Genomic DNA, 15736 nt, shown 5'->3' with positions numbered 1-15736 from the left:
CTTCTACTGAATAACAGGATTTAGATGCTGAAAATACACTTTCTGATTGGATGACGTTTAAATATCTCGCTGATTATTTTCCCAGAGATGATTTCTTCATCTTCCTGCCCCGTTCAGCACACAGGATGGTCTGAGCTGTTTGCTTCAGGAAGGAGACAGCAGCAGGTCTCAAGGATAATATTGTTCTGTGTCCGGTTTGAGGCAACAGAACAAACAGAACCCACACCTTAGAGAAAATCCTTGGGAGCGCCCGAGGTGAGTCAGAACAAAGCTTTCCTGCTCACCTCATGAAGCATAGGGTGAACAGTCAGACACATTTTTTTGCAGGCCTCCCTCACAGGTGGCCAGACCCCAGAGGAGGAATGAGAGCTTGGGGTATCTACATTTAAGAAGCTGAGGGGTAGAGGAGCCCCCCCGGGTTCCCTGTGCTCCCAGGAAGTTTCAGGGCAGCAGAAGGATTCTTATGTGAGAAGAAATGACCATGTCACATGTACAGGCAGATGGGGATGTAGAAAGTGTGAGTTCCAAGTCAGTATGCACGGCCAAAGTAGAGTTGTCCTGAGATGGGCCCTATGTCATTTGATGGCAGAAAGATGGGGGTTGAAGTTCCAATGACCAGATGAGGTCACAGCCATGGCCACCTGGCCTGAGGCAAACAGGCACAGGTTGGTAGCTCCATCTCATAAGCATATCCTGGAGAGACTGTGGAGGGAGTATGAGTTATGGGGGCTGACAACAGCAAGAATAAGAAGAGAGAATGTGAGAAACCTTGTCCATAGGGAGTCTGCCCTCAACTGCTATGTGTGTGTGTTGAGGATTGGGTCCAGCCTGGGTCAGGGGTAGCTTGGATGGGGTAACAAACTATACTAGACGTCAGTGATTAAAATGCTGCCTTGCCCAACCCTCAGGTTGCCTGTGTATTCACCACAGAATGGACATTGTACCCCCGAGTGTTGGCAGCCCCTGGGGCCACGTCAGGGCAGTACAAAGGCAGGCTAGGAAAAAGTTGATGAACGTTTGTAGGCACTCACCTGTCTACCCTTGTCCTGTCTTTCCCTATCATCTGAGGTTATTGTCCGGGAAGAAAGGAGAACTTAGACTCATTATAATGGTTGCAAAAGCTGGGCAGGAAAAATAAAGGGATCCATGAAAGGGAGCAGTGGGAAGATGGGATGCATTGTGGTCTGAGCATCAGGAAGGACTTGCCAGAGGAAAGGAGTCACGCTGGTGTCTGAAGGGATGCCTCTGGGCCAGCGAAAAGATAGAAGCAGTGAATTCCAAATCAAAGAAATGGAATATGTTCACACAGCTGACGTGGGAGCAAGCACTGAATGCTGGACATGAATCCAGAAATTGGTCAGCAAATCAAGGAGAAATGGATGAATGGAGAACATAGGGGATAAACATCCTCTTATGTTCATCTCTAGTTGTCTGGCCACTCCCCACCCCTACTCCTGGACCAAGCCAGTAACCCTCTTGAGATCAGGAATTATGTCAAAATGCATACCTTGCAGGTAGCAAAGAACATCTAATGCAACAAAATCTCAGTATCTGCATTTGATAAAATAATGGGTGTTTTTTGGTAATTAGAATATTTATACATCGTAGGGAATTACTGAGAAGCTCTCTCAAGGTCATCACAAGTCCTATAGCATGTTGTGGAAGGGTACAATTAATGGGAAGAGGAAGATGGTACCTTGGTTGAGGAACTGCTGCCTGGGGTTGGTGGAGGCATCTGAGGAGTCTGAGGGTTGCTGCACGTTGACTGTGTACTGGTTACAGAAGGTCCTGGAAGCTGTGTCTGTCCCTGGGTTGGCTGGGTCCTCTTGGATTCATCATTTTGTATGGTTTTGATTTTCTTTTTCTGAAAGTAGTTTTCCCCCCTTGGTTAATGGTGTTCAATGTTAGATAAACCAGGACATCTCTATCTCTCTTCCCGTGTCTCCCTCCCTCACTTTCCCCCCTTCTCTCTGTCTCTCTCTCTCTTCCTTTATATCCTTCCCTCACTTTCCCTTCTTCTCTCTCTGTCTCTCTTTCTCTTGCTTTCTTTTTCTTCCCCTAACACACACCAGGATCTTCACTCTGGAATTACGGCACGTATTTAGATACCTCCAACATCTCCCCAGCTCGGACACCAACCAGGATTACAAATGCCGCTCTGCAAATTTTAACAACTCAGATAATTCCAATTTCATTGCTCTGTTGTGGAATCCTCTTCTACTTCTGCTGCAGACTGGCCTATGTCTCTTCTCCAGGAGAACACTGGATTTATGGACTGATAGAAAATCCTACCAGGGTCTAAGAAGAGAAGGTCTCAGAAGAATATCGGCTGGGTTTAAGGATGTTTTATTAACCAGGTCTTTATCTCCTTGCACCTTAAGCAAACAAGCATACTGGTATCCATCCCCTGTTCTTCGGGTCTAGAAAACCCCATCCTCATCCATTTGTTTATCATCCCAGAGAGATTCCCTCGGACTCATAATTCTAGAGGCAGGATTCTGACCAAGCAACCAAATCCTTCAGAGATCTCAACAACACACAGGCTCCTGCAGGAATTGCCCCAGGCCATTCCAAGTACCTGGATTTTCATACTTGTTAAGCAAGGGCAGGAAGTGTCAGTAAAATCTATGTTCTTGACTACTATTACTGTTACGAGTGAAAGCCCATTTGTGCCATTCTACATCTAATATAAATTTGCCACAGTTCTACCACTTTGGGGACTCATTTGTCTGATAAATAAAGTGTCACTAGTTGATAAAGCTGTGGATGAGGGAGCTCCTGAAAATAGCTGCTCTGGTGTGCAGCTTCCTGATTAGAGCCATATCGGACCACCCCCTGCCCCTCATTGTCATTAGAAGGTTTTCAGAGCCTGGGCAGTGGAAACAAAGTCCAGACATGACCCTGTCTAGTCATCAATTAAAAAAAATAAATTAATAACTATTGTAACATCCACACCCCTGCCATGTACTCAGTAGTGCCCAGTAAGTGTTCAAGTGTAGAGTTAGTGACTTTCCACCATCTGGCTGACCCTTTTAGAAGACTGTTAACCTCTACAAACCTCATTTTTCTCATCAGTGAAATGGGACTAACAATACCATCTGAGTGATAAATAATAAATGGTCTTATAAGGAAGGACGAAATCACTCACACAAAGCACATAGATATTAGAATCTAGTCACTAAATATTCAATACAGAGAAATGTCAAGAATGTCATTAGTATTTCATGTCGATGCAGGGAGCATGTATTTCCATTCTGATGTGCAGATATTTCATGCTATATGTGTGACCCTCTTGATGGCATGAGAAAGCTTTCCTAAAAGAAATCAAAACCCCAAACAGATAGCACCTCACACCAGTCAGAATGCTTAAAATTAACTTGTCAGGAAACAAATTTTGTCAAGGATGGAGAGAAAGGGGAACCCTCTTACACTGTGGATGATGTAAGGTGGTGCAGCCAGTCTGGAAAACAGTATGGAGATTCCTGAAAAAGTTGAAAATAGAGCTACCCTATGACCCAGCAATTGCACTACTAGGTATTTACCCCAAAGATACAAATGTAATGATCCAAAGGGACACCTGCACCCCAATGTTTATACCAGCAATATCCAAAGTATCCTAACTGGGGAAAGGGCCAAGATGTCCATCGACAGATGAATGGATAAAGAAGATGCGGCATACACACACACACACACACAGGAATATTACTCAGCCATCAAAAAGGATGGATTCTTGCCATTTACATCGAAATGGGTGGAACTGGAGGGTATTTTGCTGAGCTAAATAAGTCAACCAGAGAAAGACAAGTATCATATAAAGTTTCACTCTTATGTGGAATATAAGAAACAGTGTAGAGGATCATCGGGGAAGGGAGGGAAAATGGAATGGAAAGAAATCAGAGAGGGAAACAAACCATGAGAGACTGTTAATTATAGGAAACAAACTGAGGGTTGCTGGAGTGGAGGTGTGTGGGGGGATGGGGTCACGGGGTGATGGGCATTAACAAGGGCACCAGAGGTGATGAGCACTGGGTGTTATGTGTAACTGATGAATTGTTGAACTGTACATATGAAACTAATGATGTATGGTATGTTGGCTAATTGAATTTAAATAAAAAAAAGAAGCTTCTCTACTTCTGCCACATGTAGTAATTTAAACACATTGACAAGAACATTGTGAGCTTCTCTCAAATTCATTTAAGCTGAAAGCTTCTATCTGAATAACAGGATTCATATGCTGAAAATATACTTTCTGAATGGATAATGTTTAAAAAATAATAACTGATCATTTTCCCAGAGGTTATTTCCCTCATCTCTCTGCCTTCAGCACACAGGATGTTCTGAGCAGTTTTGTTTTTTTTTTAATTTTATTATGTTATGTTAGTCACCATACAATACATTATTAGTTTTTGATGTAGTGATCCACGATCCATTGTTTTCATATAACACCCAGTGCTCCATGCAGTATGTGCCCTCCTTAATACCCATCACCGGGCTAACCAATCCCCCCTCCCCCCTCCCCTCTAAAACCCTGTTTGTTTCTCAGGTCCATAGTCTCTCATAGTTCATCTCTCCCTCCAATTCCCCCCCACCATTTTCCCCTTCCTTCTCCTAATGTCCTCCATGTTATTCCTTATGTTCCACAAATAAGTGAAACCATATGATAATTGACTTTCCCTGCTTGACTTATTTCACTTAGAATAATCTCCTCCAGTCCCATCCATGTTGATGTAAAAGTTGGGTATTCATCCTTTCTGATGGCTGAGTAATATTCCATTGTATATATGGACCACATCTTCTTTATCCATTCATCTGTTGAAGGGCATCTCGGCTCTTTCCACAGTTTGGCTATTGCGGACATTGCTGCTATGAATATTGGGGTGCATATGGCCCTTCTTTTCACTACATCTGTGTCTTTGGGGTAAATACCCAGTAGTGCAATTGCTGGGTCATAGGGTAGCTCTATTTTTAAATTTTTGAGGAACCTCCACACTGTTTTCCAAAGTGGCTGTACCAACTTACATTCCCACCAACAGTGTAAGAGGGTTCCCCTTTCTCCACAACCTCTCCAACATTTGTTGTTTCTTTCCCTGTCCATTTTGGCCATTCTAACTGGTGTAAGGTGGTATCTCAGTGTGGTTTTGATTTGGATTTCCCTGATGGCTAATGATGATGAACATTTTTTCATGTGTCTGTTAGCCATTTGTATGTCTTCTTCAGAAAAGTGTCTTTTCATATCTTCTGCCCACTTTTTGACTTGATTATTTGTTTTTTGGGTGTTGAGTTTGAGAAGTTCTTTATAGATCTTGGATACCAGCCCTTTATCTGTAGTGTCATTTGTAAATATCTTCTCCCATTCTGTGGGTTGCCTCTTTGTTTTGTTGACTGTTTCCTTTGCTGTGCAGAAGCTTTTTATCTTGTCCCAAAAGTTCATTTTTGCTTTTGTTTCACTAGCTTTTGGAGATGTATCTTGATGAGCAGTTTTTTTTTATTAAACAGTTTTTTATTTAACGACTGAGCCACTCAGGTGCCCCGAAACAGTTTTCTATTTAAATCAATTAATTAACATATAATGTATTATTGGTTTTAGAGGTACAGGCCTGTGATTCATCAGTCTTATATAATACCCAGTGCTCTTTACATCACATGCCCTCCTTAATACCCATCACCCAGTTACCCCATTCCCCCCACCCACCTCCCCTCCTGCAACCCTCAGCTTGTTTCCTATGATTAAGAGTCTCTTATGGGGGCACCTGGGTGGCTCAATTGGTTAAGTGGCTGTCCTCGGCTCGGGTCATGATCCCAGGGTCCTGGGATGGAGCCCCACTTTGGGCTCCCTGCTCAATGGAGAATCTGCTTCTCCCTCTCTTTCTGCCTGCTGCCCGCCCCGCCCCCGCTTGTGCTCTCTCTCTCTTTCAAATAAATAAATAAAATCTTAAAAAAAAAGTGTCTCTTATGGTTTGTCTCCCTCTCTGGTTTTGTTTTGTTTTATTTTTCCCTCCCTTCCCCTGTGATCCTCTGTTTTGTTTCTAAATTCCACATATCAGTGAGATCATATGATAATTGTCTTTCTCTGATTGACTTATTTTGCTTAGCATAATACCCTCTAGTTCAACCACGTCGTTGCAAATGGCAGGATTTCATTTTTTTAATGGCTGCATATTATTCCATTGTGTGTATATATATATATATATATATATATATATATATATATATATACCACATCTTCCTACCCATTCATCTGTCGATGGACATCTGGGCTCTTTGCATGGTTTGGCTATTGTGGACATTGCTGCTATAAACTTTGGGGTGCAGGTGTCCTTTCAGATCACTACATTTTCATCTTTGTGGTAAATACCCAGTAGTGAAATTGCAGGATCGTAAGGTACCTCTATTTTCAACTTTTTAGGGAACCTCCATACTGTTCTCCAGAGTGGCTGCACCAGCTTGCATTCCCACCAATGGTGTAGGAGGATTCCCCTTTCTCTGCATCCTCACCAACATCTGTCATTTCCTGGCTTGTTAATTTTAGCCATTCTGACTGGTGTGAGATGATATCACCTTGTGGTTTTGATTTGGATTTCCCTGATGCCAAGTGATGTTGAACATTTTTTCATGTGTCTGTTGGCCATTTGGATGTCTTGTTTGGAAAAATGTCTGTTCATGTCTTCTGCCCATTTCTTGATTGGATTCTTTGTTCTTTGGGTGTTCAGTTTGATAAGTTCTTTATAGATCTTGGATACTAGCCCTTTATTTGATATGTCATTTGCAAATATCTTCTCCCATTCTGTTGGTTGTCTTTTGGTTTTGTCAACTGTTTCCTTTGTTGTGCAAAAGCTTTTTATCTTGATGAAGTCCTCATAGTTCATTTTTGCCTTTGTTTCCCTTGCCTTTGGCGACATGTCTTGCAAGAAGTTGCTGCAGCTGAGGTCGAAGAGGTTTTTGCCTGTGTTCTTCTCTAGGATTTTGATGGATTCCTGTCTCACATTTATGTCTTTCAACCATTTTGAGTCTATTTGTGTGTGTGATGTAAAAAAGTGGTCCAGTTTCATTCTTCTGCATGTGGCTGTCCAATTTTCCCAACACCATTTGTTGAAGAGACTGTCTTTTTTCCATTGCACATTCTTTCTGTTTTGTTGAAGATTAATTGACCATAGAGTTGAGAGTCCCTTTTTTGGTTTTCTATTCTGTTCCATTGATCTATGTGTCTGTTTTTGTGCCAGTACCATACTGTCTTGATGATTACAGTTTTGTAATAGAGCTTGAAGTCCAGAATTGTGATGTCACAAGCTTTGTTTTTCTTTTTCAACATTTCTTTGGTTATTCGGGGTCTTTTCTGGTTCCATACAAAGTTTAGGACACTTTGTTCCAGCTCTGTGAAAAAAGTTGATGGTATTTTGATAGGGATTCCATTGAATGTGTAGACTGCTCTAGGTAGCATAGACATTTTAACAATATTTGTTTATTTATTCTTCCAGTCCATGAGCATGGGACATTTTCCCATCTCTTTGTGTCTTTCTCAACTTCTTTCATGAGTGTCCTATAGTTTTCTGAGTACAGATCCTTTGCCTCTTTAGTTAGATTTATTCCTAGGTATCTTATGGTTTTGGGTGCAATTGTGAATGGGATCAACTCCTTAATTTCTCTTTCTTCTGTCTCATTGTTAGTGTATAGAAATGCCACTGATTTCTGTGCATTGATTTTATATCCTGCACTTCAATGAATTCTTGTATGAGTTCTAGCAATTTTGGGGTGGAGTCTTTGGATTTTCCACATGGAGTATCATGTTATCTGCAAAGAGTGAGAGTTTGACTTTTTCTTTGATGAATTGGATGCATTTTATTTCTTTCTGTTGTCTGATTTCTGAGTCTAGGACTTCCAGTACTATGTTGAATAGCAGTGGGGATAGTAGACATCCCTGCCATGTTCCTGACCTTAGAGGAAAAGCTCTCAGTTCTTCCCCATTGAGAATGATATTCTCTGTGGGCTCTTTATAGATGGCTTTTATGATATGGAGGTATGTACACTCTATCCCTACACTGTGAAGAGTTTCTATCAAGAAAGAATGCTGTACTTTGTCAAATGCTTTTTCTGCATCTATTGAGAGGAATATGGTTCTTGTCCTCTCTTTTATTAATGTAGTGTATTGCATTGATTGATTTGTGGATGTTGAACCACCTTGCAGCCCAGGAATAAATCCCACTTGGTTGTGGTGAATAATCCTTTTAATGTACTGTTGGATCCTATTGGCTAGTATTTTGGTGAGAAGTTTTGCATCCATGTTCATCAGGGATATTGGTCTGCAATTCTCCTTTTTGATGGGGTCTTTGTCTGGTTGGGATCAAGGTAATTCTGGTGTCATAAAATGAGTTTGGAAGTTTTCCTTCCATTTCTATTTTTTGAAACAGCTTCAGAAGAATAGGTATTATTTCTTCTTTAAATGTTTGGTAGAACTCCCCTGGGAAGCCATCTGGCCCTGGGCTCTTGTTTGTTGGGAAATTTTTGATTACTGTTTCAATTTCCTTGCTGGTTATGGGTGTGTTCAGGTTTTTTATTTCTTCCTGGTTCAATTTTGGTAGTTTATACATCTCTAGGAATGCTTCCACTTCTTCCAGATTGCCTCATTTGTTGGCATATAGTTCTCATAATATGTTCTTAAAATTATTTGTATTTCTTTGGTGTTGGTTGTGATCTCTCTTCTTTCATTCATGATTTTATTTATTTGGGTCTTTCTCTTTTCTTTTTGTTAAGTCTTGCCAGGGGTTTATCAATCTTATTAATTCTTTCAAAGACCCTGCTCCTAGTTTCGTTGATGTGGTCTATTGTTATTTTAGTTTCTATTTCATTGATTTCTGCTCTAATCTTTATTATTTCTCTTATCTTGCTGGGTTTAGGCTCTATTTGCTGTTTTTTCTCCAGCTCCTTTAGGTGTAAGGTTAGGTTGTGTATTTGAGACCTTTCTTGTTTCTTGAGAAAGGCTTGTAGTGCTATATACTTCCCCCTAGGACTGCCTTTGCTGCATCTCAAAGATTTTGAACAGTTGTGTTTTCATTTTTAGTTGTTTTCATGAATTTTTAATTCCTTAATTTCCTGGTTGACCAATTCATTCTTTAGTAGGATGCTCTTTAGCCTCCATGTATTTGAGTTCTTTCCAAATTTCCTCTTGTGATTGAGTCAGTTTCAAAGCATTGTGGTCAAAAAATATGCAGGGACTGATCCCAATCTTTTGGTACTGGTTGAGACCTGATTTGTGACCTAGGATGTGATCTATTTTGGAGAATGTTCCATGTGCATTAGAGAAGAATGTGTATTGTGTTGCTTTGGGATGGCATGTTCTGAATAGATCTGTGAAGTCCATCTGATCCAGTGTGTCATTCAAAGCCCTCATTTCCTTATTGATGTTCTGCTTAGATGATCTGTCCATTGTAGTTAAGGGAGGTGTTAAAGTCCCCTACTATTATTGTATTGCTGTCGATGTGTTTCTTTGATTTTGTTATTAATTGGCTTATATATTTGGCTGCTCCCATGTTAGGGACATAAATATTTACAATTGTTAGATCTTCTTGTTGGATAGACCCTTTAATTATGATATCATGTTCCTCCTCATCTCTTACACTGTAGGTGTACAGTGGGTAGAGGAGCCTCCCTGGAGTCCCTGTGCTCCAAGGACATTTCAGAGCTGCAGAAGGATTTTTGTGTGAGGAGAAATGACCTTGTCACCTGTATAGGTAGACAGGACTTAGAAAGTATCACGTCCAAGCACTATGCATGGCAAAAGTAGAGGTGTCTTGAGATGGGTATCTATGTCATTGTCATAGCAGAAAGATGGGGGACGAAGTTCCAATGACTAGATAAGCTCATGACCATGGCTGCCTGGCCTGGAGGGAAACAGGCACAGGCTGCTAGCTCCATCCAATAAGTATGTCCTGGAGAGACTGTGGAGGAATTATCGGTTATGGGGGCTGACATCAGGAAGAATAAGAACACAGAATTTGAGAGGCACCTGTGTGCCTCAGACGGTTAAGTGCTTGCCTTCAGCTCAGGTCATGATCCCAGGGTGCTGGGAATGAGCTCCCATTGGGTTCCCTATTCAGCAGGGAGCCTCTCTCTCTCTCCCTTTCCCTCTGCTGCTCCCCTGTTTATGCTCTTTCTCTCTCTCTCAAATAAGTAAATAAAATCTTTTAAAAAAATAAGGAAAAGAAGTCAGAAGTTGAGAAACCTTGTCCATAGGGAGTCTGTCCTCAACTGCTATGTCTGTGTGGGGGGAGGAGGGTCCAGCCTGGGTCAGGGGGCAGCCTGGAGTCTGGTAACAAATTATACTAGACCTCAGTGAATAAAATGCTGATTTGCCCATCCCTCAGGTTTCCTGTGTATTTGCCACAGATGGACATTGTACCCCCAAGTGCTGGCAGCTACTGGGGCCACGTCAGGGTGGCACAGAGGCAGGCTAGGAAGGAGTTAATGCACTCACATCTCCACCTGTCTTTCCCTATCATCTCTTATATAACCAATCTGAGGTTTTTGTTCAGGAAGAAAGGAGAATATAGGCTCATTATAGTGGTTGAAAGGGCAGGGCAGGAAAAATAAAGGGACCCATGAAGGGAGCAGTGGGAAGATGCGATGTATTGTGGTCTGAGCATCGGGGAGGACTTGTCAGAGGAAATGAGTCAGGCTGGGGTCTGAAGGGGGTGTCTCTGGGCCAGTGAAAAGATAGGAGCAATGATTTCCAAATCATAGAAATAACATAGGTTCACACAGCTGATGTAGGAGCAAGCACTGAATGCTGGACATGAATCCAAAAGAATGGTCAGTAAGCTAGAGGAAAAGGGTAAATGGAGAGGGAAGTGTAGGGGGAAAATCCTCTTATGTTCATTTCTAATTGTCTGTCCTCTTCCCACTCCTACTCCTGGACCAAGCCAGTAACCCTCTTGAGATCAAGAATTATGTCAAAATGCATACCATGCAAAAGCAAAGGCTTTCCAATACACCAAAATCTCAGTATCTGTATTTGATAAACTAATGCGTGGTTTTGGTAATTAGAGTATTTATAAATCATAAGGAATTACTGAGAAGCTCTCTCAAGGTCATGACAAGCCCTATAGCATGTTGTGGAGAGGTACAATTAGTGGGAAGAGGAAGATGGTACCTTGGTTGAGGAACTGCTGCCTGGGGTTGGTGGAGGCATCTGAGGAGTCTGAGGGTTGCTGCACGTTGACTGTGTTCTGATTACAGAAGGTCCTGGAAGCTGACTCTGTTCTTGGGTTGTCTGGGTCCTCTTGGATTCATCATTCTGTATGGTTTTGATTTTCTTTTTCTGAAAGTAGTATTTTCCCCATGGTTAATGGTTTTCAATATCAGATAAAGCAGAACATCTGTCTCTCTCTCTCTTCCTTTATATCCCTCCCTCACTTTCCCTTCTCTCTCTGTCTCTCTTTCTCTTGCTTTCTTTTTCTCCCCCTAACACACACCAGGATCTTCACTCTGGAATTACAGCACATATTTAGATACCTCCAACATCTCCCCAGCTCGGACACCAACCAGGATTACAAATGCTGCTCTGCAAATTTTAACAACTCAGATAATTCTAATTTCATTGCTCTGTTGTGGAATTCTCTTCTACTTCTGCTGCAGACTGGCCTATGTCTCTTCTCCAGGAGAACACTGGATTTATGGACTGATAGAAAATCCTACCAGGCTCTAAGAAGAGCAGGTCTCAGAAGAATATCAGCTGGGTTTAAAATGTTTTTTTAACCACGTCTTCATCTCCTTGCACCTTGCACAAATAGGCATACTGGTGTCCATCACCTATTCTTTGGGTCTAGAAAACCCCATCTACATCCATTTGGATGCTTTGTTTATCATCCCAGAGAGATTCCCTCGGACTCATAATTCTAGAGGCAGGATTCTGACCAAGCAACCAAATCCTTCAGAGATCTCAACAACACACAGGCTCCTGCAGGAATTGCCCCAGGCCATTCCAAGTACCTGGATTTTCATAATTGTTAAGCAAGGGCAGGGAGTGTCAGTAAAATCTTTGCTCTTGACTACCATTACTTTTACTAATGAAAGCCCTTTTGTACCATTCTCCATCCAATATAAATTTGCCACAGTTCCACCATTTTTGGGATTTGTTTGTCTAATAGGTAAAGTGTCACTTGTTAAAGCTGTGGATGAGGGAGCTCCTGGAAATAGCTGCCTCTGGTGCGCAGCTTCCTGATTAGAGTGACTTCGAATCCGCCCCCCCTCCCCCCGCCGAACCTCATTCCTCATTAGAAAGTGTGTTCAGAGCCTGGGCTGTCGAAACAAAGTCCAGACATGACCCTGTTTATTCATCAATTTTAAGAAATAAATTAATAAATATTGGAACATCTGCATACCTACCATGGACTCAGAAGTGCCCAGTAAGTGCTCAAGTTGTAGAGTTAATGACTTTCACTGTCTGGCTGAGCCTTGTGGAATGCTGTTAACCTCTACAAATCTCACTTTTCTCATCAGTGAAATGGACTAACAATAGCATCCGAATGACTCATAATAAAAGGCCTTATAAGGAAGAATGAGATCACACCCGGAATCACACAGATTTTAGAATCCAGTCAGTAAATGTTCAGTACACAGAAATGTCAAGATTGTCATTAGCATTTCATGTCTATGCAGGGAGCTTGTATTTCCACTGTGATGTTCAGATTCTTCATGCTGTATATGTGACCCACATGATGCCATGAGAAATGGTTTCTTTTTTTTTTAATTTAATTTTATTATGTTATGTTAGTCACCATTCATTCCATCATTAGTTTTTTTCTATATTATGTTATGCTAATCACCATACATTACATCATTAGTTTTTGATGTAGTGTTCCCCATGATTCATTGTTTGTGTATAACACCCAGTGCTCCATTCAATACATGCCCTCCTTAATACCCATCACTGGGCAAACCCATCCCCCCACTCCCCTCCCCTCTAAAACCCTCAGTTTGTTTCTCAGAGTCCATAGTCTCTCACTGTTCGTCTCCCCCTCTGATTTGCCCCCCTTCATTTTTCCCTTCCTACTATGTTCTTTTCTTTTTTTAACATAGAATGTATTATTTGTTTCAGAGGTACAGATCTGTGATTCATCAGTCATACACAATTCACAGCACTCACCATAGCACATACCCTCCCGAATATCTATCACCCAGCCACCCCATCCCTCCCACCCCCCACCACTCCAGCAACCCTCAGTTTGTTTCCTGAGATTAAGAATTCTTCCTATCAGTGAGATCATATGATACTTGTCTTTCTCTGATTGACTAATTTTGCTTAGCATAATACACTCTAGTTCCATCCACGTCATTGCAAGTGGCAAGATATCATTTTTTTGATGGCTGCATAATATTCCATTGTGTGTGTGTATATCACATCTTCTTTATCCATTCATCTGTTGATGGACATCTTGGCTCTTTCCATAGTTTGGCTATTGTGGACATTGCTGCTATAAACATTGGGGTGCATGTACCCCTTCGGATCACTACATTTGTATCTTTGAGGTAAACACCCAGTAGCGAAAATGCAGGGTCATGAGGTAGCTGTTTTCAACTTTTTGAGGAACCTCCATACTGTTTTCCAGAGTGGCTGTTCCAGCTTGCATTCCCACCAACAGTGTAGGAGGGTTTCCCTTTCTCTGCATCCTCGCCAACATCTGCTGTTTCCTGGCTTCTAATTTTAGCTATTCTGATTGGTGTGAGTGGTATCTCATTGAGGTTTTCATTTGGATTTCCCTGTTGCCAAGTGATGTTGAGCACTTTTTCATGTGTCTGTTGGCCATTTGGATGTCTTCTTTGGAAAAATGTCTGTTCATGTCTTCTGCCCATTTCTTGATTGGATTCTTTGTTCTTTGGGTGTTCAGTTTGATAAGTTCTTTATAGATTTTGGATACTAGCCCTTTATCTGATATGCCATTTGCAAATATCTTCTCCCATTCTGTTGGTTGTCTTTTGGTTTTGTTGACTGTTTCCTTTGCTGTGCAGAAGCTTTTTATCTTGTTGAAGTCCCAATAGCTCATTTTTGCCCTTGCTTCCCTTGCCTTTGGCAATGTTTCTGGGAAGAAGTTGCTGCAACTGAGGTCGAAGAGGTTGTTGCCTGTGTTCTTCTCTAGGATTTTGATGGATTCCTGTCTCACATTTAGGTCCTTCATCCATTTTGAGTCTATTTTTGTGTGTGGTGTAAGGAAGTGGTCTAGTTTCATTCTTCTGCATGAGGCTGTCCAATTTTCCCAACACCATTTGTTGAAGAGACTGTCTTTTTTCCATTGGACGTTCTTTCCTGCTTTGTCAAAGATTAGTTGACCATAGAGTTGAGGGTACATTTCTGGGTTCTCTATTCTGTTCCATTGGTCTATGTGTCTGTTTTTGTGCCAGAACCATACTGTCTTGATGTTTACAGCTTTGTAATAGAGCTGGAAGTCTGGAATTGTGATGCCACCAGCTTTTCTTTTCTTTTTTTTTTTTCAACATTCCTCTGGCTATTTGGAGTCTTTTCTGGTTCCATACAAATTTTAGGATTATTTGTTTCATTTCTTTGAAAAAAGTGAATGGTATTTTGATAGGGATTGCATTAAATGTGTACATTGCTCTAGGTAGCATAGACATTTTCATATTTATTCTTCCAATCCATGAGCATGGAATGTTTTTCCATTTCTTTGTGTCTTCCTCAATTTCTTTCATGAGTATTTTATAGTTTTCTGAGTACAGATTCTTTGCCTCTTTCGTTAGATTTATTCCCAGGTATCTTATGGTTTGGGGTGCAACTGTAAATGGGATCGACTGGTTAATTTCTCTTTCTTCTGTCTTGTTGTTGGTGTATAGAAATGCAACTGCTTTCTGTGCATTGATTCTATATCCTGCCACTTATTGAATTCCTGTATGAGTTCTAGCAGTTTTGGGGTGGAGTCTTCTGGGTTTTCCACATAAAGTATCATATCATCTGCAGAGAGTGAGAGTTTGACTTCTTCTTTGACAATTTAGATGCATTTTATTTCTTTTTGTTGTCTGATTGCTGAGTCTAGGACTTCTAGTACTATGTTGAATAGCAGTGGTGATAGTGGACACCCCTGTCGTGTTCCTGACCTTAGGGGAAAAGGTCTCAGCTTTTCGCCATTGAGAATGATATTTACTGTGGATTTTTCATAGATGGCTTTTATGATATGGAGGTATATACACTGTATCCCTACACTCTGAAGGGGTTTAATCAAGAAAGGATGTTGTACTTTGTCAAACGCTTTTTCTGCATCTATTGAGAGGATCATATGGTTCTTGTTCTTTCTTTTATTATGTATTGTATCACATTGATTGGTTTTCAGATGTTAAACCACCCTTGCAGCCCAGGAATAAATCCCACTTGATTGTGGTGAATAATCCTTTTAATGTACTGTTGGATCCTATTGGCTAGTATTTTGGTGAGAATTTTTGCATCCATGTTCATCAGGGATATTGGTCTGTAATTCTCCTTTTTGATGGGGTCTTTGTCTGGTTTTGGGATCAAGGTAATGCTGGCCTCATAAAACGAGTTTGGAAGTTTTCCTTCCATTTCTATTTTTTGGAACAGCTTCAGAAGAATAGATATTAATTCTTTAAATGTTTGGTAGAATTCCCCTGGGAAGCCATCTGGCCCTGGGCTCTTGTTTGTTGGGAGATTTTTGATGACTGCTTCAATTTCCTTAGTGGTTTATGGTTCTGTTCAGGTTTTCTATTTCTTCCTGGTTCA

At 41.1% G+C, this 15736-nt stretch overlaps 1 protein-coding gene across 4 annotated transcripts in view; it reads right to left on the bottom strand.

The window, feature by feature from the left end:
• Positions 1-15736, bottom strand: part of LOC118013952 (myeloid cell nuclear differentiation antigen-like) — a 50574-nt gene that overhangs the window by 14987 nt on the left and 19851 nt on the right. For all 4 annotated transcript variants that reach the window (XM_035009900.1, XM_035009901.1, XM_035009899.1 and 1 more), the window contains 2 exons: positions 11144-11311; positions 1697-1864 (listed from right to left, as the gene is read on the bottom strand). In XM_035009900.1, the coding sequence (XP_034865791.1) occupies positions 1697-1864; positions 11144-11311 (336 nt within the window). The remainder of the gene's footprint in view (positions 1-1696; positions 1865-11143; positions 11312-15736) is intronic.

This window comes from Mirounga leonina, unplaced genomic scaffold, assembly GCF_011800145.1.
Source record: "Mirounga leonina isolate KUSES-001 unplaced genomic scaffold, KU_Mleo_1.0 Mir_154, whole genome shotgun sequence".
NCBI classification, from domain to species: domain Eukaryota; kingdom Metazoa; phylum Chordata; class Mammalia; order Carnivora; family Phocidae; genus Mirounga; species Mirounga leonina.
The sequence above is the reverse complement of the archived record's forward strand: the minus strand, read 5'-3'. Positions and strand labels throughout refer to the sequence as shown.